The sequence below is a fragment of the Cygnus olor genome, chromosome 1 (assembly GCF_009769625.2).
Source record: "Cygnus olor isolate bCygOlo1 chromosome 1, bCygOlo1.pri.v2, whole genome shotgun sequence".
Classification (NCBI taxonomy): Eukaryota; Metazoa; Chordata; class Aves; order Anseriformes; family Anatidae; genus Cygnus; species Cygnus olor.
In genome coordinates, this window is record NC_049169.1 from 202,318,889 (window position 1) to 202,345,904 (window position 27,016).

The 27,016-nt window shown below is 37.0% G+C and overlaps 1 protein-coding gene across 1 annotated transcript in view; it reads right to left on the reverse strand.

The window, feature by feature from the left end:
- Positions 1-27,016, reverse strand: part of DLG2 (discs large MAGUK scaffold protein 2) — a 1,015,643-nt gene that overhangs the window by 366,333 nt on the left and 622,294 nt on the right. The window contains 2 exon segments of the mRNA XM_040544402.1: positions 2,218-2,268; positions 23,248-23,301. Coding sequence (XP_040400336.1) covers positions 2,218-2,268; positions 23,248-23,301 — 105 coding nt within the window.

Here is a 27,016-nt window from a genome sequence, read left to right on the forward strand (position 1 = left end):
CCAAGGGATAGAGCCATTTTTTCTTTCTGCGGTGAGTATCATATCTAAGGAAGTAGCTCTCTTCAGGAATACATCCTACAGAATCATGTCACCTGTGGATGAAGATGACTTCCTACAATTAAATTAAAGGTGTCTTTAGCTAGTCTATGGAGACTGGGAGATGCTGTTATATAGTCAATCCCTTACTGCCTTGCCTTTTATTATGCCACAAATAAGAAAGTGGAAAAAAGTGCAAAAGGCATAATATACCATAAATCATTTTATCTTTTACATTGTAAAATCCATTAAATTATGTTGACTATTTCAAAATGTGGATAAATGTCATTGAAGAAAATATTGGATAATTTTTGGGATGCATAATTATGTAACTTGGATAACTGGGCTAAATTGGAAAGTTTATTACCAACTGTTTGATATGGGAAAAGTACATTTTTCTCTCTCATCCAGAGCAACCTTAAAACATTTTACAGCTTTTAAATACAGAGAGATTTTCCATCTAATTTCTAAAAAAAAAGTTTTGTGGAAGAAAATGGGTAATCAACATGGAGAATGTCTTTCTTCTGAAAATGCTGTTAGTCTAACATAAATGACAGCTATTTAAAAGCAATCACTTGTGTTTTATATCTCACACAAAAACCAGCAGCCACAGTATCCTGCCTTTGAGACAAAACACTGATACATGTGACAGAACATTTCAAGCAGTAATAATCAGAAGCCACAAACTCAGCAATGGAGAATGGAGCAATGGAGAACTGAAATGTTCTCCATTAAAATCTGTAGCTTTTTCTGCCATTGTTTATCAGTCTTTAACTGATATTATGTGGTATTATATGATGAATAACCATTTATGTGCATCAGACAGGTACAGTAGATGCAAGTCACATTGGTTTTGCAGTATGTACACTGATAAGTTACACATCTATTAAAAATGAAGCGGTTTTCAAAATATCACCCAGGAGGCATGTGTTCTGTTCAGTGACCTTTGGAAACTCTAGTCCAATGAATAACTACTGATGCACAAATAACTTGAAAGACAGTAGATAAAAGTGCCTATAACCTTATACATTATCTGTTATGAGGTGGCTGTGGTAAAAAGATATATTGCTCTTTTGTAATTTGCCTGAGTGAGCAAATCAATGAGAATATAAGCTTGTATCCCTATAAATTGAATGATTATGAAATTCATTATTCCGTACAAATAAAAATATAACATTCAGAAAAAGTGCAATGAATTGTATAATCTAAGTATCTAATTTAATGGTAGTTTCCTACCTTACAGGCATTTGCTCATATGCCATCGGTCACATTTTGATAAATCTGGCTTTGCATTCGAACATTTTATGTAGGAAGAAGGCTAACTGTGTTTGCTTCAAGATTATAAAATTTAGTATTACCAACATGTTGGTAGAATACTGAAGGCATTCAGCAATAACAATCTTGCATCCACTAACAATCCTTGTAAACACTATGATACATGACAAAGCTTAGACTTTCTTGCTCACACAATATGCTGCCCATCTGGTCTTGGTCTTGTGGCAAAGAAAGTTCGCAGTCTAAAGACAACACTTATGTAACCAAAAGGCAAGGAAAAAACACCAAATATAGGAAGATATGATGCAATGTGATCTGTAAATATACTTCTTTCTTGTGCTACACTTAAACCACGCTACTAACAAAGCCTTTACTGTGAGTCCTGCTTATACCTCACACAACTCAGACTTGTCTTTATAAAGAATATAAAAATATCCTTTACATGTAGACATGGTCTGCAGCTTTTGTCACTAGAACATTAAAAACACTACTTCAATTTTTATTTTATAACTTAAGACTACACATCCTCTATTATCATGCAAGGAAATCAAGGAATTTAAAAGAGAAAAGCTCCTACAATTCCAGGTCACAGTCTAAAAAGCGAGTTACCACATTACATGGGCTCTTCCCAATGGTAAAACACCTAGTCAAGCACTGACATAGTTATGAGGAAGAAAAGCATTCTGGATACTGGTCTGTAATTAGCTACACCTGAAACATCTTAAAACCATGACAAGCTTATCCTGTTGTATCATTAACTTTTTCACACTTTAGAAAAAAAAAAGCGGACATCTTTATTCAAAATGGAAAATATTTCATTCTTAATTGCTTTTAATTTCATAAGTAATTGCATTATTTTTATTACAGATTACTTTTTCCTATAAGAGAAGAATACATTACACCTACCCTTTCCAATGTAATTTCTTCAAATTCATATTCAATTTCCGTTCCATTGACCTAAAGAAAATAAAATCAGAAAATCGCTTAAATGCACACAGAAGGTAATTTGGCAGGGATATTGTACTGGTGTTTAAGTATGATCAGTTTACTGAAACACATTTTTCAACATACTGGTTAGAAGGTCTAAATTATAGACTTGGCCTCCCTGTGTCTTGAATGGCATGTAATCAAGTCTACAAACTTGAAAACAGTAAAAGTCAGTAAGTAACGCGCAGAGATAGTGGATAACTAAGTCACTTACATAATATGAGTGACATTTGATACAGCGTGTTTGTGGACTTTATGCAAATATTTAAATAGTTTCTGAGGAAATAGTTTGCATGTCAAAAACAGAAGACGTGTTCCTAAAAATTATTCTCATAAGTGGGAGAGGGATTAATTATTCATTACCTTCCAAACTCCAATTTATTTTGCAATACAAAACTAAACAGGAAATTTGTAGTACTTATGTAAAAATCACTCGCTGATACATATACTGAAATATATCTTGTTTACTATATTAACCTAGGGCAAGAACACGACAGAGGACCTTTGCAATAGACAGCTGAATATCAAAAAGGCACAGAATGTTAATGCAATTCTTATGCTGCGTTTCAGTGTCAAAATAAATTAAACTACAAAATCTAGAGCACTAAAATGGATTGCACTGGACAAGAAATCTATCCAATGAAGATGTGACACTGATTTAAGCAGCATTCTGAAACCTTGTTCCACTCTAACATGGATTTTTTCTGTCCCTCTAGGCAACCCACTTAACATCCCTTTCTAAGTTTCCTAATTTCTTAAATGGGTAGAGTGCTGCATCTGAGAAAGCTACAAAAGCTGACAACACTGTAATTAAACTGCACAGTAATGATTAGTCAAAAATAAAAGATGTTGCCCATAAATCACACTGTTTTATAGTTTTTGTGATGTTAGGGTATTTCCTGGAAAATAGTTGTGCTGTAGTGTTTTCCTTAATTTATACTTAACAAAAAATATTTTTCTTGTAAGAACAAAAATGAGATGAAGCATTAGTATTGACCTAATCTTTGAGGAACAATTTTGTTATTTTTCAGAACAACAACATTTAGTGCTCCTCTCTGCTCTTAACTGTTAATTCTTCATTAGCTTTCTAGCTGCAATCAGAAAATACTATATACAAATCACTCTTTTTCTAGTCAATCACCTCTCAAATGTAATTAGGTACTTTTGTTGTGAATATTATAACTAGGTACATATATCTTCCAAACAAAAGCTTCCTGTAAAAGCTAGCAAAACTATTTAACTTGTGTATAATTCAAGATTTGATAAACATGAAATCAAAAATAGAAATACAATCCCCAGAACTTGTGTTCAAAAGGAAAGAGAGAAAGGGAGAAAGATCCAAAGAAATAACCCATGCTTAGCAATGAAATGCAAACACAGCATCAATGAATAAAATACAAATACTTGTATTTTTATATGGCTATAATCTGGTAATCACATTACATGACACCAAGAACAAATATGAACAGAAAGTTTCCTATATTTTCCTGTTTTATCCTGATTTTATCCCAGGATATTTTCCTGTTTTATGTTATAACTTTAATGCTTTCTGCATAGTCTTTTATTAATATAGGCAACTAACTAGGTATGAACAGCTTTATAGCTATTCCATTTTTTGTCCTTTCTTGTCTAATGATAATGAAATCAAAGCTATCTATATGTCTCTGTTTTCATGAACTTCTTTTTTATCTTAGGCTGGTGGATAGCTCTGATCTGTCTTCAATTCCTCAGTCTTGCTCTATAAAGCTGTCTTTGCTTCACTGCTTATAATCACTTTTCCTTTGCATTAAAAACTCGTTAGTGCAGCAAAATGGGAAAAAGAGGGACATGAGAAGTGAGCAACCTCTGTATAAAAATGAAAGGAGAAAACACAAGCTGAATACTCAACTTGTATTTGCACGCAAACAATATCTTGATTATGATCATCTGAGGAGTTCCTTTTATCATCCACAGTCACGACTCCAAAAAGGTTCAGTTCAAATCTCCATTAATCACAGCAGAGATCCATTATCAGGTTCCATAGCAGCAGGGATGATATGGATTAAAAGGCTGATACTGCCCTTTCTTGCTGGTTGCTCAGAAGACCAATGCAGTTATTTCGTAAAGGATCAGTTAAGGGATTGCACCTATCTGAGGCAGGTGGAATGATGATGCATGCAGTACCATTCGTTAGCAGCACCACTTTATTTCATATTTAGACTCTCTGGCTGTGCCTACACTGCTAAATTAGAGTCAATTTTCAGCCAAGTCTCAGTGCTTAAGGCTGTTTCTGTCTGGAGCCTGCTGGAAACAAATAGCGCAGGAATGAGCCAACAGTTAAGCAGGAGGAGAATCATGGCTCCATTGCTGAAACTGGCTTGTCGCTCCTCTTATTTAGCAGCATAAAAGCATACCCTCTGTTTTCTTCTAGTGTAACTTGACAGCCTCTGGCCTGACAAGACTCCTGAAAATGTTGTCTGAACCATCAACTTCCATTTCTTGCAAGAAGTGGGAACCTTTTCCTATGTCTCTCTTTACACAAATTTTCTAATTACTACTTTTAGATCACGTTGCCCAGCAAGATTTGCTGGGTTCTGCATGACTTTAGATAGCAATGAAAAATTCCAAGCTGTTTCATATGGTTTCTTCTTCTTCCCCTCCACAGACAAAGAAATCACAAGCATTTCCAAGTTGGTCTGGGAATATTATTTCCCATCTCTCAGATGTGCAAGGTTGACAACAAATATCCCTAATCTCAACTAAATTTTGATATCTATAATACTGAAATGTGAGGTAGTCATCTAGCTCTCTTTACATTCAGTGAAAAGAAACAGACACTTCTAGGTCTTAAGTCATTTCATCTGACAGTAGAAGTCGCAGATGGGTCATGTGAACTGTGCCCCTGAGGTTTCCTTTCACTGAATACAGAGTCTAAATATGAAGCATAAAGTTTGGTAAGCACTTGCCTTAAAACTACTTTCTTTGAAATACTCCTAACTCTAGGCTGATAAAAAGTCCTACCTAAGGGATGCCATATTTCTTTTATGATTACACACCAGTGAAAGGCCAGATCTCTGGTTTAGCAGCTTTTCCAATTGTTTTTGGGGGTTTGTCTGCACCTGTAACTAGCAGCACGTATACAATGATATTCAGCGCCTGCTCCCACAAGCCCAACTTGTTAGGATGTCCATGTGGAACAATTCAGTCCCTTCCCTTCTCCTAAAGCCCACAGCCAACGTACACTGCTGTTGACTTCCCTCTCTGGTTTGGGACACTGATGTCCTCTCTTTGGAGAAAGTGCTCAACAGCACCTGTGACAGTAACAGGCCCAGGGGAGGGCAACACCGTTTCTCAGAACACTGGCAGAGAGAGTAAGGAGCACAAGCTGGGGTGTATGGGAGGATGTAATCAATCATTTTCATTCTTCAAGGCACCTCAGTCAGGAACACACACAAAAAAAATGGTGGTGGTGCAGATAAATACGCAGAGATACAGCACGAAACCTTGAGATAACCTCCGAGAGCCTTTGATTCCCTGTTTTTCAGCAACAGCATTACCAACATATGCTTCTGATGAAAGCAGATTTCTCAATTTCCGGGTGTTAAATATGTTTGTGATCCAGAGGGTGACAGGGCTTTCAGCCCCTTTAGAATAAGTTACCACACTCAATTAAGTCCAAGTGCTTGAAGTAACTGCTTGCAAATGCAAGGTAACAATTGCCTTTCATTTACAGCTGCATCTGTTATACTGGAGGAGTCTCCCCAGCTTTTGACAAGACCATTTCTTTAAGAGATGTAATGTATGGCAACTATCTAGATTCCAGGATTCAAAAGAGATTTCCTGGTGAAGGTCTAATCACTACTAGAGACTACAGCAGACCCCATATCTTCCTAAGAAGAAGGTACTAAAAATCTTCAGAGGACACTTTCTTTCAGGCGAGTGAGAAATAAGAAGCATGTTAAAACAGGTTCTCTATATATAGTTTTGTAGACAAAATTGAAATAAAGCTGAGCACGCAGGACACCAAAATAAGGATCTGAAAAATTTGGATTAATTTGTTCCTTTACACAAAGAATTTTACCCTGATTTTCCAGGAAGTTTGTCTTTTTTAGCGCAGTTTAAGAATTACATATGAAGCTGAAGTAGTCCCTTACAAAAATCAGCTCTTCAGATTTATGACAGATTCCCAAAACCATAAGAATAACATTCTGTTGAGTTTATCATTTTCACATACTACATCACTTTCTTAATACTGTAATAGGTATGTTTTTTCCACTTAATAATAATTTGATATTGTTTTTATACTTCTGAAATTATTTGATGTGATAGACTTGTTTACACTGAAACAAATAAGCATTGCCTAATTCTTTCTTGCTATACTTCTACAGTACATCCACCCATTCAGTTAAAGATGTCATGATATGAATTTTAAAGATAAGAACTGTATTACAATATGGCAACAACATCAAAACACTCAGACTTTATACAACTGTAATATTGAGAGACCACTGTACCTATTCTTTCTAATAAAATTGATGTAATTAGAGCTGTTTGTTATGCTTAGTCTTCTTTTCAATAAGAGATTCTATTGCCTAAGAATTACAACATCTGTAGACTCATATTACAAACAAAACCAATTTTAATTATATTTAATTGGATATTGTTTTTCAGCTGTCTCTGAGAAAGAAGACTGCTGCTTCTACTTTTATTATCACACACACATAGGAAGATAACTACACCGCCACTGATTTTCACTCAACATGCAATTTTGATTCTTCTGCCTGTACAGTTTCATCAGTTACCTAACTACCCAATCCTCAATAGAATATATGATTGCCAACTCCCTGACTTATAAGTAACCTAGGACATATTTGTCCTTTAAAAATTTCCAATTTGTGGCATAATTAAGACAGTCCATTTTACATTCAGGAAACATCAAGGCCATTTGGGGAATTTAACAAGTACAGGGTTTAAACAGCCCTGCATGATTTCTGTGATATCAACAAGACCAAAGAGTGATCGTTATTTAGCTCTCAGTTGTCTCCAGTTGTAAGTTATTTCTTCATTAGTTGAATAAGCTCCCTTACTGTTTTCAAGAAACCTGCTGATCTCCTTTAGATATTGTTTTCCAAGTGCATTCAAAGTTTCCTTTCTCACTTCATATAAATATACCAAAACCAATCTCCTCTGTTCTGTGATTTCAAATACGATGATTTCATGTTTTTGAACTGTCCTAAAGAAACTGCCAGAAAATTTTTCACGCCACTTCCTTTCTTTCATCTGAGTGAGTGCATTTTATGCGCTTTTTATACAAGACACCCCACATCTATTTTTAATCACCGCGCATAACAAGCCCACTTCCTTCTTTTCCCCTTCATTTCCTCTAGGAAACAAGGAAAATATGTTAAGCTCTTTGAACAGAAATTTACCATAACCTAAAACTTTCTTGTCATCATATGACCGTTCTGGTGTGAAGAACAATGAGTGAAAGACCACATGGTATTGAAATAAACTTATACTTTATCAGGAAAAGGTTTTGCAGCATACGTGCAACTAATATGTGTATCCTTCCACAGATGCCTACAGAGCACTTGGCCAATGCTCATTTTACATTCTTGAGGGAAGATACCACCCAAACTAAAAATTAGCAGAGCTTCAAGAAGTAAAATCCAACTCTTAGTCAACACCTGTAAAGCACAGTCACGATAAACTTGTACCCTGCTCATATGGTGTTTCTTTGCTTATTCTCTTCCTCTTAGATGTCTCTTATAACCTCCTTCAGGTCTTGATTTTTATTTGATAATCTTCACTGTTTGCGTACCATACTCATCCTTTCCTACTCTTTCTTCCTCCCTCATTGTTACCCTGGGTTTTCTTGTTTTAATTCTCTTAGAAAAAAAGAAACATTTATTGAGTAATGATTATCACTCTTCTCTGTTTGATTCCCAAGTCCTTAATTTTATCTTACCCTTTGTTCAGAACAAAATAATGCTTTCTTTACCTCCTCTGTATCACCATCCCCTAGCACCATGCATAGCTTCTCATGTCTCCAACTCAGCCTCCACTGCCTTCTCTGATTTTCATTCATGCTTTTTTACTTCTTGTTCCTTCCTTCTTACTATCTCTAAATCTGTTTTTTTTTTTTTTCCCTCTCTCTCTCCCTCTCACACACACAAATGCATGCACATACACCCAGGATTAAACATATTTTATCTAATCTCACTTCAACCAAAGGATTGTTCATGATTGTCTTTCCATCTTATCTTTTCGATCTAAATATAATCTTCTCTCATAGCTCCTGTTAAGTCACTCATACACTTCATGTACCTTGGCTCCTTTTATTAATGTGCTTTACCTGCTTATCCTTAGTTTCAAAATCTGGCCTAAGTAAAGGATTATCTTCCCATTTCCCCTACTTGTCATGCTGTTCTCACTCACAACCCTTTCCCCTATTCAGCAACGATATAGATTTTTTTTGACGTTCCATCTCCATATATCTGACATTTTTGACTTGTCTTAATAACATGTATCTTGATACCCTCCTCCTATGCATTCTTGGGATTTTATGCTGTTCTTTAATAACACCCTGTTCATTACATTGTAAGCCACCATTTTTTCCTTCACCTTCTCTTTGTTCTGTCCATATCGTGAGGCTGGCCATATACACCACAGAAGAAAAGAGCCTATATGTTTTTAAGTGCAATCACTCTGTATACCTAATGCTGACCCACCACAGAACTCCCAGTTTCATAAGCATAATCAGTGGAGCAGATTAAAGCAGAGGTCGTGATTTCAAAATGGGGGTCACAGTAGATGGAAATGAAAGTACATCTTTGTATGAATTCTATTTAGGCTATCACTTCAAGTGCTAGCCTGGGGAGGCTAGCAGATTGGGCTCTTCTACCAAGTACCAAGTGAAAAGCTGAGGGGAAATGGCCTCAAATTGTGCCAGAGGAGGTTTAAGTCAGACATTAGGAGAAATTTCTTTACTGAAAGGGTTGTGCAGCATTGGAATAGACTGCCCAGGGAAGTGGTTGAGTCACGATCCCTGGAGGGGTTCAAGAAACGTGTAGATATAGAACAGTAGCACGGTTTAGTGGTGGACTTGTCACTACTAGGTTAAAGGTTGTAACAGATGATCTTTGGGGTCTTTTCCAACCTGAATCATTCTATGATTCCAAATTGTTCAAAATTAGTATCACCAAGAAGAGACTTATGCAAATTTCATTTTTTGTATGTACATATTTCTCTCTTACACAAAAATAAATTAATATTCCTTCAGATATCTAACAGACATCTAAGTTAAGAAGTCATCTAGTCATCTTATTTTTATTTTTAATTTTTTTTTACAAGCACTAGGGAGAGGAATCAACAGAGAGTGATTTATGATTTTTATATTAAGTGATTTGCATATCTTATTTTTCTAATGGAGTTGCCATTTCAGGAACCTGTGTCTGCTCACTGACTATATACAGACATTTCAGACTTTTATGATTTGCATCCTAAAAAAAATTATATCCTAAAATTTCTTATCCTTGTGCCTTAATGTATAATATACATCAGTGCAATAATATGAAGCAGTGCATTCATGGAACTGGAAATAGTCATTTCTTCCACAAAATTATATTCTTTCTTGTGCAGTTCAGGTCATTTACTATATGGCTTCAGAAGTTTGCAGTCATCAGTCTGCCTTTCATTTTCTTCTGTACTTCTGACATTGCTGACACTCTAACATATGAGTAATCATAAACTTTCAGCTTGTCAGGATCCTGTATCTCTAGTCCTTTTCAGTTTTAGAGGAAAATCCACCAAAGTTTTCAATTGACTGAACAGTTCATACATTTCTAGAAGAGATTTTCCTGTATAATATTACATTCTGTGCACAACATATATGAAAATGGAAAATTGCTGTTGCTTGATTGACCTTATTTCATCAACTAAGATTACAGAGTACTTGTAACTTGGGACTTACAAGGTTATTTTCCTGATGTTTAATACAGTAATCTGCATAATTTTATTTAAAATGTTGCTAACTGTGGTTAGAGTGTTTAAAAGGCAGAAATTAATACATAAACTGTGGGTTAAGTTTGATTCATTTAAATACTTAAGGTAAATTTTTTCCTCAGTTTAAGAAAGAAATCAACAGCATATTAACTGGCAAAATTTTAGGCAAGGAAAGTACAGCAATCATTTATTGCATTTATTGATATCCATGATGTTTTGCGTAACAATCATGATGAAATATGTAATATATATATAAGCACACCCCATTTTCTCAGTAAATAAATGTGTAACCAACATCATCTAATCTCTCACACTTCATTAAATGATGGCATACTCTGACTCAGATTGTGCACCTAAAATAGACTCCCAATACCTTTGTTTACCCTTGAAATTTAACACTCCCTTCCCTGCTCTCTCTCATTGCCTGTGAACAAACCACAGTCATTGAATTCTCTTGGTTTCTTATCTTCCTTTGTGTTCCTCTAGCACAAGTACTGAAGGCTAAACTGTACTCTCAGTAGCACTGGTGCAATCCCACTGGTGCTATTGCCTTGTACCAGTGTAACTGATCCTACATTTATTCATCTGTGAATGCAATTACACCTGCAGGAGAGAGCAGACTTGAAAAGGTAATTAAAATACCTGCACAAATAATAACAATAAATAATAAGAAAAATCACATAAACAATAAATATTCATATTTATAAACAAACGTATGCATTCCACAGAAACAGAATTTTACGCATGAATTACCTGCTTTACTAATATTTTTATAGCAGTAGAAAGATTCATTCTCTTAAAATCTTGGAAGACTTTTTAGTATATGTAAGGGTAGGAAGCCACAGTCCTTTGCACTCTGTAACTAAAAGCATAGCAGAACAGCTCCCTTATGCCCAATTAATTTTGCTGCAGGAAAAAAAAAAAAAAAAAAAGACAATCTGAATGGTTGAGACATATTCAAGGTGGTTTTCTGCTCTTCCTCACAAGCTCAGAGAAAGCAAAATGATGTAACTTCTTGTTCACAAGGATTAACAACACATATCTAAGAAGCAGCTAACACAGCAAAACTTATCACCACCTGACTAAAGAGCAACTTGTCTTATTCATGAAATCAGTCCTCTTAACACATGAGAATGGCCCCTGGACTTTGGTCCCCCATTTGAAAGAAAGATGGACAATGTTCAATGACAAGATATATGATTAAAATATTCCATAACTAGAATTTATTTATGTCCTTCTACATGAAAATTAAATGCCTGGAGAAGAAAAGATGAGCAATTCTCTGACTTATTTTACAAACAAACTTCAAAGAAATACCTAATGACCGGAAGAAATAAAACTGTATTGAAAGCACCAGCTGCAAATTATGTTTGTCCTCCTCTGGAGGAATAACAAGAGGTCATATGAACAGTTGGAGACTTTTACAATTTACAGAGTAAGAAAGGGCACTATTAATACAACTGCAATCTGCTTTTGCTAAAGAGAAAGATGATGGTGAAATCAGAATCACAGAATCATCTGGGTTGGAAGAGACCTCCAAGATCACCGAGTCCAACCTCTGACCTAACACTGACAAGTCCTCCACTAAACCATATCACTAAGCTCAACATCTAAACGTCTCTTAAAGACCTCCAGGGATGGTGACTCAACCACTTCCCTGGGCAGCCTATTCCAATGCCTAACAACCCTTTCAGTAAAGAAGTTCTTCCTAATAGCCAACCTAAACCTCCCCTGGCACAACTTTAGCCCATTCCCCCTCGTCCTGTCACCAGGCACGTGGGAGAATAGACCAACCTCCACCTCGCTACAGCCTCCTGTAAGGTACCTATAGAGAGCGATAAGGTCGCCCCTGAGCCTCCTCTTCTCCAGGCTGAACAATCCCAGCTCCCTCAGCTGCTCCTCATAAGACTTGTTCTCCAAACCCCTCACCAGCTTCATAGCCCTTCTCTGTACACGCTCCAGGGCCTCGATGTCCTTCTTATAGTGAGGGGCCCAAAACTGAACACAGTACTCGAGGTGTGGCCTCACCAGAGCCGGGTACAGGGGGACAATCACTTCCCTAGACCTGCTGGCCACACTGCTTCTTATACAAGCCAGGATGCTGTTGGCCTTCTTGGCCACCTGAGCACACTGCTGGCTCATATTCAGCCGACTATCAACCAGTACTCCCAGGTCCTTCTCTGCCAGGCAGCTTTCCAATCACTCCTCTCCCAGCCTGTAGCTCTGCTTGGGGTTGTTGTGCCCCAGGTGCAGGACCCGGCACTTGGCCTTGTTGAACTTCATACAGTTGGCCTCAGCCCATCGGTCCAGCCAATCCAGATCCTCCTGCAGAGCCTTCCTACCCTCGAGCAGATCGACACACGCACCTAACTTGGTGCCATCTGCAAACTTACTGAGGGTGCACTCGATCCCCTCATCCAGATCATCGATAAAGATATTGAAGAGGGCTGGCCCCAGTACTGAGCCCTGGGGGACTCCACTAGTGACCGGCCTCCAACTGGAGTTGACTCCATTCACCACAACTCTTTGGGCCCGGCTATCCAGCCAGTTTTTAACCCAACAAAGTGTACGCCAGTCCAAGCCACGAGCAGCCAGTTTCTTGAGGAGAATGTTGTGGGAAACGGTGTCAAAAGCCTTACTGAAGTCAAGGTAGACCACATCCACAGCCTTTCCCTCATCCACTAAGCGTGTCACTTTGTCATAGAAGGAGATCAGGTTCGACAAGCAGGACCTGCCTTTCATAAAACCATGCTGACTGGGCCTGATCGCCTGGTTGCCCTGTAGGTGCCGCGTGATGACACTCAAGATAATCTGCTCCATGAGCTTCCCTGGCACTGAGGTCAAACTAACAGGCCTATAGTTCCCCAGGTCTACCTTCCGGCCCTTCTTGTAGATGGGCGCCACATTTGCTAGCCGCCAGTCAACTGGGACCTCCCCTGATAGCCAGGACTGCCGATAAATGATGGAAAGCGGCTTGGCCAGCTCCTCCGCCAGTTCTCTCAGAGTGATTAATCAAACTTGTACTGTGCACATTATTTGAAAAATGATTATAGCTCAATAGTTTCAAGATAAACACAGTATGTTATTCTCACCGTTCCATCACCTTTGTGAAGTTTAAGTCCTGATGCTGGACATTATACAAGATTAATTTTTTATGACCACACTACTACCCAATTAAGCTCGGTAAAGAATGAAACAATCACATTGGCAAGATCCAATAAAGAGAATTTTTCTGCCTAGCTAATATAAAGCATTGTATATTCAGTACAGACAATATATGACTAAAAAGAATCTGAAATTTAAACTATTCTCATCTTCATGCAGAACAATTTACAAGCATATATCACTAGACAGCTGATAATGTGCCAATGTAAGTTAAAGTAAAAAATAAAAAAAATTGCACTTCAGTTGTCATTTGTCATTATTAATAATCTTCACAAAGTGGAAATTTGTCTCCTTTATGTATCTTTACTTTCTATGACCCTCAAACTAAGTCAACCTTCTACAGAAAATTATGGGAGTCAGGATTTTTAATATCAGGAAAACAGATATTATCTGTAGTATATTTGGGTTTGCTACTGTATGCAGAAAGCTAGGTCATCTAAACACTGATTAAAAATATAATTTACCATTGAGGCTGATTCATCCATTCACTGCATTAAAAGTGCCATCTTTTTTCTTTTTTTTTTTTAATTATTATTATGTAAAATGTGGATTAGAAATGAGTCACACTCTAAAACAGTCAACACTCACAATCTGCAACAGTACAGACTTTGCTTCAGAACATTTCCTGAAACTGTGCTGAAGGTCTGTTCATTTTACAGCACAGATCAGTTAATCCCTGGCTAAAAATTGGGGGAAATGAGAGAGAATTTCAGTCGTTGATTCTGCATTTTTATTATAGTAAGACCATGTTCAGATTTGTTTTCATTGTTCTAGGTAAAGAATAGGAATACACTGAAAACATTCTTAAAATTTTAAATCAGTTAACATAAATAATGTTAAAAAAACTCATATTATAAAAAACTGCAAAGGAAAATGTAAAGAGCAATACATACCAGATTATAAGGGAAGGAAACCTTTTGTAACCAATATTGCTACAAATGATGCATTATGTACTGCCACAATAACAACAAACTTGCCTTGGCTGAACTTTAAGAGGTACTTTGCAAAGCAAAACATAAATCAATTCTAGACATAAAAAATAAATATCCTTGAAATTGCAAAGAAGTTTTCTTGTACACAGAAATTTTGGATTGAAGCACCACAATCCATTCAATCCTTTGGATTGAAGCATCACAGAAGTTAAGCCCTAACATTTCCAATAAAATAAGAAACCAGTATTTTTCTTTTCCACTTTTCAACCAAATTAGCTTTCTATTCAATACTGAGCACGTATTTCTCTTTACTTCTCAGGTTATCCAAGGTCAAAGTAATACTTCTATCTCTGACAACAGCATTTCAAATTTTGCCTATCTAATATCTGAAATCCTTCAAAATGAAGTCTTATGGAATGTGAAAGCTCTGTTCGTCCTTTATCTAATTGAAACTATTAAGATAATGACACCTGTACTAACTCTTCATTTTTGAAAACAGCTTTCAGTTAAGGTCTACACCTTTCTGAAACAGTGAAATTTATCTGCAAATGTCATTGTCTGAAACCACAAAGAAATTAAGTCTACAGATAATTATTCACATGTACTCATCATGCTGTGTTTCCCACTTCATTTCAGAACTGTGACTTCATGACAAAGAAATTAAGAGTGAAGTTAATGCCATGAAAAAAATAGTTTTGTGTACTTGAACAGCATTATCAACTTTTTAATTATGTTTTCCAATTATGCCTTTTATGCAAAAGAATAAAACCTTAAAAGAAAAAAGAAAAAACATTTATGGAAGACAACGGGTGTGACGGCTTAACACCATAAACTGTACTATAAAAGCACAATTTCAAGAGGTTATGTTAACCACTGGATCCTCGCAAACCCAGAGACTCTACCAGTTTTAGCTGACTGCTAAAAATACAGTAATGTTAACTCTGGGTCTATAGTGTAATATATCAAAAATGACACAAAAGTAGAATCTAATTCAAGGCCAGGGAGAGCAATACAAAAACAAATTCAAACTACGTTTAGGTCAGTTTGGGCGATGCAATTCTAGGCTGATTCAGATCTCCAAGTGGTTCAAACAAGTCTAATAGACGAGCTCTGCTCTGAATTCTGCAGCACATACTGACCTCATGGATGAATTCTCTTAGATGAATTAAAAATGAAGTATATCTGGGCATAGAGGAGGGGGATGCATACACATACAAGTATATTTGACTTCTCTCAGAGAGAGAAAAATAACTGTTTAGAGCCATTCTGGCTTCCCCACAGTGGAGGCTACAAGGATAAGAGGAGTAGCTCAACAGACACAGATTCACAGGGCAGAAGAGTCGTGAAACCAGAGCACTGTACTTCATTCCAGGGCTTTATTTCAGACTAACTTCAGTGCAGTCCAGGGCACTGACTGCCTGTTAGTGATCAAAGGGTATCCAGAAGCCCATCTTCCAGTTTAGTTTTCTGTCAGAAAGTCTATTTCATGAGCTCCATCATGTGAACTGAAGACTGGTAAATAAGGACAAAAAGAAAATTTGCTTCTCAAGCACACCCATGTTCTGGGACTAAAATGCTTAAATACGTGCTCTGTAAGTAGTCCAAATCCAAAAAGTAGGAGGCATTACTTATGCATTTTCTCTGCTTTGGACACCTGAAGCAGCAGGACATGGACAAGTGTATTAGTTGACCTCTTTGCAGCTCAATAACCTCTTCTCTCCCAGTCTGTTAATGGCAAAGTTTCAATCAAATGCCTACAGGAAGAGCCTCTTGATTGAATCTAAAGGCCAGGGTTATTCAAAGGCAATTGAAAATGGGAAGTATTAGGCTTCTGCAGAATAAAAGTGTGAAGAAGTAATTAGATACGTGACCAAGGGATACTTTTACTTGATGGATGGACAGAATGTTGATATTCGTACCTACAGCCAGACACAATGAAGGTTTTCTTCTGATTTTTCACGTAATCTGATATGCAGCACTCAAATATGCAAATTAGTGTTCATCTCTGAGAAATATAAAATAAATTTCCTAAAATCTTGAAGTTATTTTACTTTAGAGATATGCTTTTTTCCCTAGTTAAAAGTTCTATCAATATGACAAGCTTAAATATTCAGAATTGCCTCCAGAATTTTAAAGAGAAACTCAGTAAAAACAGTGATATACAGGTATATACAGGTATACAGGTATATACAGGTTTTCAGGTACAAAATAAAAAAATAAAAAAATAAAAAAATAAATAAGGATATGAAATAGAGGCAAAATAAGTCAGATTCATAAGATCCATTCTGTACTTTTGGTTTGGATTTTGGACAGTATTAACCTGTTTTTCTACTACCCATCATGCGAAAATCCATTTAAGTCAGCAAATTGCCAGATGAAGGTCCTTTTACTTATACAGGTTTCAGGATGAATTGTATTATGTTAATTCACTAATCTTTTGTTATATAGCATCCTTTTTACTAATGATCTCAACATATTTTATAAACATGAATTAAGTCAATCTTGCCAATACTGCTATTATAAAAGAAAAATCTCTTATCCCACTATAGAAATGATGGCATGTAGAACACAGGAGTGATCACCAGGCCAAACAACACTGTGTTACAATTCAAGGGCCAAAACAGAGAAGCCAAGCCAATACAGGTTATAAAAGCTAGCACAGAGCTCTACCTCATTTAGCTCTTTCACTGTAATCCACGTTAACTGACAGACTGAAAGATGAGTGTAAACAACAAACAAACAAAACTGGTGTTTAACAATCTGGAAAATATACGAGTCATTCAAGATAATGAGATGTGCAATCTAACTTCCAAAACTATCATCAAACTATTTAGGAGGAAGCAACAAATTTATTCAGATGATAAGTAAATGGGCAAATATACATGCATATACATATTTATATGTTTATATTTGTATTTATTTCATATATTTTAAAACACGAATCCAAAATTCCCAATTCCAAGAGCTCCCTAGCTTTGCGAAAATTCAAATCCTAGCTTTTTAGACAAGAATTTCCTTTTACTCCTCTATTACTGTTCTCTTCAAATATTTACTCATCAGTCATAGTTACGTACTACATTTCATATTTGCTATGTAATGTCACATGACTTTTGTTTTATTGTGGAAATATGTAAGGCTACCTCCTTCCTCCAATTTAATTCTTTAGGTCCAGACTGCCTATTTCATGCTACCCAATAAAAGACTTTAGGTTACTGACTCTCTTTCAGAAATTTGCACGGCTCCCCATTTTTTTTCCAGTCAGAATAGGAAGAATTTACTTTTCTTCACAGCCTTTATGTGCCTCCTTTCATGTGCTAAATGCAAGTGTATTGGCTGACTAGCTAAGACAGAGGAGAAAGGTAAAACTTTTTCCTAACAACCCTATTTTGGCATCATCATGGCCTCCACACTTCCAGCACAGGAGCTGTCACAGAGCAACTGCCCCAGAACAGCTCTGAGCTCTTGGTGTCCCTAAGCACAGATCCAACAAAGCGTCTGCATGGCTGTGCTCAGGCATGTAAATAAGCATACAAAATAAGCCAAGGATTTGATTACAGCACACAAAAACCAAACCAATGTAGCCTGAAAATTACTTCTTTGGGAAACAAGAGTATCTGCACAGAGCTCAAGCATAGGCAGCACAGTTAGCAAAGCAAAACAATAAAATAATGACAATGATAATAATTTGGAAGAACAATGAGAGACTGAAGAAGTACAAGGAACTCACTGGGAACAGAAGGAGAATAAAGTATGTATTTCTTAGCTCTTATCTTTGTGACAAGGTGGGGGGAGGAAGGGAGCGACCAAGGAACCTGAGAGAATTTAAGATTAACATGAAGCTAAGATGAACAGGAAATGAAATTCCATCACAAAATAAATGGGAAGGTTCACATCAACTTCTGAAATTGATGCAGTAAAGCCAGCCTTATATTTACTTTTCACTTAACTACACAGCATATTGGAAACTCAAAAAGAAATAAATAAGGCTTATTCTGTGCAGCAGAGAAACTGAGATGATTCATACAGTATTAAATTAATGCTTTTCATTATACAAAAAGATCTAAAATTTACAGCCAAAGAATAAAGAACAAACAAACTCCCACAAATGTTTAATTGTGCTTAAAATGCCACAGAATAATTCATTTTGTACCATAGAAGTTTCCTATCAATTTATTCCCACGTCCAAAGCATGGCAAGCCAAAGTTTTCAAGTCACTGAACCTAGAAACAAAGCTAATTAACAGTTTCTTCTGTTACTTGCTGCAGGCCCAAATTATAAAGAATAACATACAGTATAGTAGAATAAGGCCTTTTCTTTTATCTCTTTTAAGAAAAGTATATTGATGAAAAACAGTCTCTCACAGGATAATTTTTTTTTCAGCTGTTGAGTTGAAAGGTTTGAAGAATGTCAACAGCACCAAAAGGTTTAATTACACAAATTGAAATCATTATATTGTTAATAAGACAAATCACACTGTTTACCAGTTCTATATCAACAGTAAAAATTAAATTTATATCTGGTGGACCACTGGAAATATTACATTTGAAAATGCTTTTGCAATATTAGTCATTGCTATGAGGCCCCCTCCTTCTGAAAACACTCAGGAATTTTTGGAGGAGACAAATAGCAGTGTTCTTATTGAAATGGAAATGCATTGGATCTATATTGCATAAAAGGAAACACTGAAACAGGTTTCTTGTGCTGCTGAGTCAAGAGCTGAGTGATATCATAAGAAGTCTCCATCTGGTATGTAAAACACTAAAAATAGCCTGAGTTTATTTATTCATCTATCAGACTTTCAGGTGTGGCTAGCAATGGCAGAGAAAAGTAAGAACAACCTATTTACCAAAATTTGAAAATTCAGGTTTATTTCAGCATTTCATGTTTGAAAATAAATGAATTACTTAACTTTGTTAAATACAATGAAAATTATAGTTATTTAGATACTACAGAAAAAATAGTTATTATAGAAAATTATAGATTTGATAAAGGAAAAAAATATATATTGTTTTAATACAGTTTTTGAAATAGGCTGGAGAAAGTATTTTTAAAGCCCAGGTTTCATGAAAAGCGTCTTACATAAGGTATCAGTCAGAAATCAAAAAACAGTTATGTCAAAAATTTTCACAAGATGTAACACTTGCATATCATAGAATGGTTTGGGTTGGATTGGACCTAAAAGATCATCCAGTTCCAACCCCACTGCCATGAGCAGGGACACCTCCCAATAGATCAGGTTGCCTAAAGTCCTGTCCAACCTCTCCTTTATATATCCATTTGCTTTACTTATTTATTTATTTATTTTTAACAAGTTAATTTAGAATTACTCAGATTTGTGGAATGCACATTCCAAGGAAAGAACTAAAGGACAAGTACCCAGGACTAGAGAAAAACAGGATATGAGGAAAAGAATGTGGACATAGGAAATATGGTCCAATTTTTAAGACCTAAAATTGTCTGTCTTTTCCTCTGACAGGAGGCTTACTGGACTCTAAATGCACTTTGAGGCATGACGACAGCAGCTGAATATCAGGCACTTAAAAAGACTCCAGCCCTGACCCTCAGTGCTGCTGTGTGTGTTAGATAGGGTACAGTTATGAGAGAGGATCGGCTACTCTCTTGTCCACTTGCAAGATGGATGCATCCAGCATGGGACAGGAAATAATATAATTGAACTTAGTTTCTCTGATCCATAAAATAATTTGTTCCTATAGGGGTAGACAAGATTTCATGATAATTAAAAAAGAATAATAACTTTCAGATGCTTTATTAACCAGCTGACTAATGCTAAGGTTATTTACACATTCACCAGAGATGTTCCTAGATATGCGCAATCTTCCTCCAGTCATGTCTGAAGGTTCTGACAGTGCTAAAAAGGCAGGTGTACAACTCATATTCAAGTTTCAAAGTAATAATTAAATTCTGTTTTCTCTTATCTCTGAATTGACCTGTCCGAAAAACAAAGCAAAACAAAAAACACTTTAGGGCATATCTAAATGTTATTTCCTGCAAGATAAATAATATGACGATAGCTGAATTACTATATACTTAGCTCATGGAGTTTTGGAAGACTTTCCTCTGTCTTTCCAAATATTTAAGAGAGTGACAAGCCTCTCTAACACCTACATGTTATTATATATGTGCTGTACTGGGTCTGTCTGGGATGGAGTTTTCTTCATAGCAGCCCATGTGATGCTATGATGCTTGTGGCTGAAACAGTGTTGATAACACACCGGTGTTTTGGCTTTTGTTGAACAGAGATTGCACAGCATCACAGCCTTCTCTCTTCCCCACTCTTCCCTTCCTCTCCTGCAGCGATTAGGCTGGAATAGGTAAAGTCCTGGGAGGGGACACAGCCAGGACAGCTGACCCAAACTGACCAAAAAGATATTCTATACGATATGGTATTTTGCCCAGCAATAAAAGCTCAAGGAAAGGAAGACGAAGGGGAAGATGTTTGTGGTTATAGCGTTTGTCTCCCAAGCAACCGCTACATGTGCTGAAGGCCTCTTTTCCAAGAAGTGGCTAAATATCTGCTTGCCAATGGGAAGTAGTGAGTGAATTCCTCTTTTTGCTTTGCCTGCACACACACCTTTTGCTTTCCCTATTGAATTGTCGTTACCTCCACCTATCTGTCTTCTTGCCTTCCTTCTATTTTCTTCCCATCCCATGGGAGAGGGGAGTGAGAGAGGGGCTCGCTGGGTGTTTGGCTGTTGGCCAAAGTCAACCCATGACATGGGCCAAGGCTGTCGGTAAACCTGTTTTTCACATGCTCACCTACTCAGTAGGGGACTCGCACAGAAGCAAACATGTCTCTGGCTCAGCAAGTACAGCACCTTCCTCGCAGAGGAAATACCACAAAATGAAACTAAGCCAAACTAAACTGAACCAGTCTTGGGAGCATGAAGAAGAACCCAGGTCTCCCAGCCCACTCTCCCAAACATGAGGCTGGAGGAAGAGGATGTTTGCCCATATGTTTGTCTTTCTCATTCCGGAAGATGTTCAAGCATATAAATCCTGATCAGAAAGAAATGTCTATTTGTAAAGCAAAGACCCCATGTCCTGTGGGGCACTGTGTTGGCCTGGACTCCACAGATAGGTTTCACCTTGACATTTATTATTGACTAGTCTAAATAAGCCCCTCTTTGGAAGCTCTGTTGTGCCCCATTTTTAAGGGACATAAATCTTCCCATATACTGGGTAAGAGAAGGTGACTAACTCAGAATTGTCTATTTTTACAACAAGTACCTTCTGTTTATTTATCTAGTTCACATCATGCGTTGGAGACTGAAGCAGCCCACAGGCACTTTTCAGTCTACTGTCAATATTTCTCTTGAATGTGTTTTGTCGTGTTATTGTCTTATTTTTATTTTTATTTTTTATAAGAAAAAGGGAGACTAGTATAAAAGTAGTATAAAAGTGTATAAGTATCAATAGACTTTGTTGTAAGAATAAATCATATTGATTGAACATCTTGTCACTAGCGTAATGCATCTGTATTTAGGAATTCTAACACTGTAACTGTGGATTGTCCTGGGCACAGGTCCAGCACTGGAAATGAGAACTGGGGCTCACAATGTCCTTCATGATGGATCATAGGGAACAGTAAGTGTAAAATGTCTCATTAAAACAGAAGAAAAGCCAGACCTATTGGAAGTGAGAGCACAGCAGATGGTTCTGATGTTAGGAAGGAAAACTGAGACTTCAAAATGAAACTAGGAAATTGTTTAAGAAAGTTTGATGCAAATGAACGGAGAAATTTTATTTAACTTTTCTGCCCTTCCCAGTGGCTGAAATTCCCAACATGGGATTAAGTTCTCTTCTGCTTTACAGCAGTGTCATTGTTCTAAATTGCTCTTGGCTATGATCTTTACGTGTGTTCTACACAATATTTTCTAAGTTTTATAAATTGTCAGAAACAAAGGTAGCAAGGATAACTCCTATTAAACTTCTCATCAGTAGGCTTCTGTAAGACAGAAACCAGCAAAATCATTAGCATAAGTGGATAAATAATTATATTTATGCATTGGAACCATAAGAAACAGATATGGACAACACCCGACAGATGAGAGACATTAATTAGGAGCTTTAAAAAGAGTACTAAGAGTATACAAGGAGAAAGATTTGATACTGGCTGGCTAGCTTCATACTACTTGCTTTTCTTGCATGCAATCACTTAAGCCTGTTACTTGTCTTATTATATATCCACCTTGTTTTTCTCTATGCCTTTTACCTTCAACTATGGTTGTTTTTAAATTCTACAATGACATTGTTATCAAATGCATGCAAAAAGCAGATTTTTTTTTTCTTTAGTAAAAACATGTATTTATTTTAAGGTAAAATTGTTTTTATTATAAGCCATAAAAATAGAAGCCATGTAAAAATACATTAATAACAACATATGAAATCATCTAGTTTGTGCTGCTATTTGTCATGTAGTTATTATCTACAAAAGGGATATATAGAGAAAAATTAAGAGCTATTGCATCATTTTAATATTATTCCATGATTCTAGAATCTTAATAAACTAGAAGTGTGTATGCTGCTCTAAAAAGGAAATATTAATGCTCTCTGTTACTAGTAAAGAGGAACGACTTAATGAAATCACAGTTTTTTTCAAAGAAAGGCTAGTTTTAGTAAGTTACAGTTCATGTGTTGAAGTCTCAACTACAAATTACGTGCTTATAATGTTATAATTCACCTGAGTACAGTTATTATTCCTGATTTCTTCTTCTAGAAATGAATAAGCTGTGTTACTGTAAAAGAGACAATTAACTGAAAGATTTGTTTATAACTTCTATCCAATACTGATTAGAATTTATTTGGGAAAATAAACAAATTATATATATTATACTAAATTAATACTTACATAGGGGATTGTGTCCAAGGTGTCTGTGTTGACAATTATAGGGGCAGGGCTTGCCTAAAAGAAAAAAAAAAAAAAAAAGAGAAAAGAAATGTAAAAATCTGAAATTCTTTAATATTGAAGTTAAATTAAATTTAAAATTTTCAACTTTTAATTAAGTTAAAAGTATAAAAGCCCATCTACCCATTGAATCATAGATCCCTGAATCATTAAGGTTGGAAAAGCCCTCCAAGATCATCTGGTCCAACCATCACCCTACAACCAGTATCACCCACTAAACCATGTCACTAAGTGCCAGGTTCAACCTTTCCTTGAACACCCCCAGAGACGATGATTCCACCACCTCCCTGGGCAACCCTTTCCAATGCCTGACCACTCTTTCTGAGAAGAAATGTCTCCTAATTTCCAACCTGAACCTCTCCTGGTGCAACTTGAAGCCATTCCCTCTAGTGATATCACTAGTTAACTGCAAGAAGAGGCTGACCCCCAGCTACACACACCTTCCTTTCAGGTGATTATAGAGAGCAATAAGGTCTCTCCTGAGCCTCCTCTTCTCCAGACTGAACAACCCCAGTTCCATCAGCCTCTTCTCACAGGATTTGTGTTCCAGGCCCTTCACCAGCTTCATAGCCCTTCTCTGGGCACATTCCAGGGCCTCAATGTCCTTATTGTTGTGAGGGGCCCAAAACTGAGCACAGTACTCAAGGTGCAGTCTCACCAGAGCAGAGTACAGGGGGATGATCACCTGCCTGGTCCTGCTGGCTACACTATTCCTGATACAAGCCAGGATGTCATTGGCCTTCTTGGCCACCTGGGAATACCTCTGGCTCACGTTCAGGTGAGTGTCAACCAGCACCCCCAGATTCTTTTCCTCTGCACAACTTTCCAGCCCCAAGCCTATAGCGTTGCATGGGGTTGTTGTGACCAAAATGCAGGACTCACATCGTACAACAGCATATAACATTGGATTCCGTTCAATCAATTTAGGATGAACGAAATAGATTCTCAGCCTCCAAATCATGGCTCACTTCATTATTTCTTTTGAAGTTCAATAGGCTTTGGATCACATCCATGCTTTTGAGTAGACCTATAAGAAACAATGTATTCAATTTACAATTTAGGCAATTTTGGGGGTGAGGGTTACTTCTTCCCTTTCCTTACCAGTCCACTTTTTGTGTTTAAGGAAAACCAAGATGATCAATTGATCTTTCTAGAATATAAAACTCAACATTTTGTATGCTTACACTATTTATCTATATTATATCACTATGTATATGTATATATATGTAGTATACATATATGCATGTATAATGTGATATTTTTATCAAAACTGTATAACTTGACTGTTTCATGTGCACTCAGTTGATGTTGAGTTTGAAGTATAGACCTGTTTTCAAAAGATTTGTGAATCTGTAAAGCTGTGCAACCTGATCTTTAGCTTATTGATGAAACCCATATCCATGTTGCTTTCCATTAACCCAAAATGCTCTAACCTCTTCCCCGTCCCACGCTGGGGTTCGGTGGTGGTTATCCAAGGCCAAGCTCTGATTTGACCCATCTGCATAACCTTGGCTCAGACTGGAGAAAATTACAGAGCTGTGGTAAAGTATATAGTAGAGCCACACACTATAAGTAAAATGTCAGAGGCAGAACTGCTGAGATGGAGTTGGTAACACCTCAAAGACTAAGGAGGAGAAACATCAACATGCTGTCAGCCCACTACAACAAGTGATGGAGGGCAACCCTTCTCCACCTGACTGGTGCCTGCTTGGTCTGCAAAGACCCTTTGGGCATGACATCAAACTACTCCTACATACTAATGCTTAGCCTAGTAGCTTGTTAATCCTATTTATCTATTTGTATATTAGCCAACGAAGGACTGTCTATACTTTAAAGTTGCAGAAACTGCAGGGTCTCTTTGTGCATGGCAGGGATATATTAGCACAGCGCTATTGAAGACACCAATCACATTTCTATTGTTAAATACTCACTGCAGGGTTTTAAATGGCTTTAAACTAAAAGAGGATAGATTCAGTTAGACATCAGGAGGACATTCTTCACTGTAAGGGTAGTGAGGCACTGGAACAGGCTGCCCAGAGAAGCTGTCGATGCCCCATCCCTGGAGGTGTTCAAGGCCAGGCTGGATGGGGCTTTGAGCAACTTGGTCTGGTGGGAGGTGTGCCTGCGCATGGCAGGGGGTTGGAACTCGGTGGTCTTTAAGGTCCCTTCCAACCCAAACCATCCTATGATTCTATGACTATATGATCTCAAACCTAAATAACATAACCTGAATTAAGAATGTAACATTAATTAGTGCAATAATTTGAATGTTTTGAGGGTATCCCAGTTTCTTTCCAATTTTGTAAGATTCTTTCCAGTTATTGTGAGATAACTCTGTGTTCAAAGAAATTGCACATTATTGCACAAAAGCCACTGATGATTTAGGCCATTATTTCTATACCACTGTGCAACCTGTAAGCAAAAACTGAAAGTAAAATACATATAATATGGTGTGTATATATACCATGGCATGTATCCGTTATCATAGTAATGTATAGTTTAATACTAAAGATGTGTAGTATCTGAAAAGATGTTTCACAAACACACATACACACACACACATTTATTCTCGTTGTGCCCCATAACACTGGGCACTTTGAAATAATAAATAAAAGCTGAAGGTCATTTGATTATACTATTTTTAGCTTTAGGCATATGGAATGATTTATAACTGTATTATCACTGAGGGTTAAACAAGGTTACTTTTTTATAATCTTAGCCTACACTATTCTGGAGTTCAATATAAACACTGATACCTTTGCTACAGGAAGAAAAAGATTAATTTTGACAATATTCCACTGCCTCTACCAAATTTTGTGTTTCGTAGATTTTATCTTTTTTGTATTTTTATACAATGTGAAAAGCTCTAATACCAAATATAAACAAAGTCTTCAATCTTCAGAATGAAAGCATCTTTCCACTGCTTTAAAAAACAGTATCTATTAAATAACAATCTTTCAGAAGTAATTTTCCAAAGCATTCCTATACTATACTGATTACTTCTAACTCAATTTGGGAACAGAGCTTTATATCCATATCAGGTTTTCATTAAAAAATAGCAATTTTCACAGAATCACAGAACAGTTTGGGTTGGAAGGGACCTTAAAGCCCATCCAGTTCCAACTCCCCTGCCATGGGCAGGGACACCTCCCATCAGACCAGGTTGCCCAAAGGCCCATCCAGCCTGGCCTTGAACACTCCCAGGGATGGGGCATCCACAGCTTCTCTGGGCAACTTGCTCTGGTACCTGAGTAAAGAAAAGAATTTCTTCCTAATCACTCACTGACCAGCTGCTTTCAGGACTTTCAGAGCCTTGCTAGGTCCCAGTTTCAGACCCAAACATCCTCACTAAGAAGAGCTTTTTCTTATATCTGGTCAGAATTTCCCCCAATGAAACTTGTGTATGGAGCCTCTTGTCCTTCAGAGTATCTAAGAGGAGTCTGGCTTCGTCTCCTCTCCAGCCAATATCTCAATCCCCCTATCAAATCTCCCTTATATGCTTGAAGACAGCAGTTAGATTCCTCCCAGAAGCTCTTCTTTTCCAGGATGAACAAACCAAGCTCTCCCACCCTTTTCTTGTACAGTCTGTGTACCAGACCCTGCCACTGTTCTGTGCTCCAACACCTTGGTCATCCTCCATCCAACATGCTTTGGCATACTGGGGAGCCTGGGAATGGGCACAGTACTCTGGGTGCAGTCTTGCAGGTCTGAG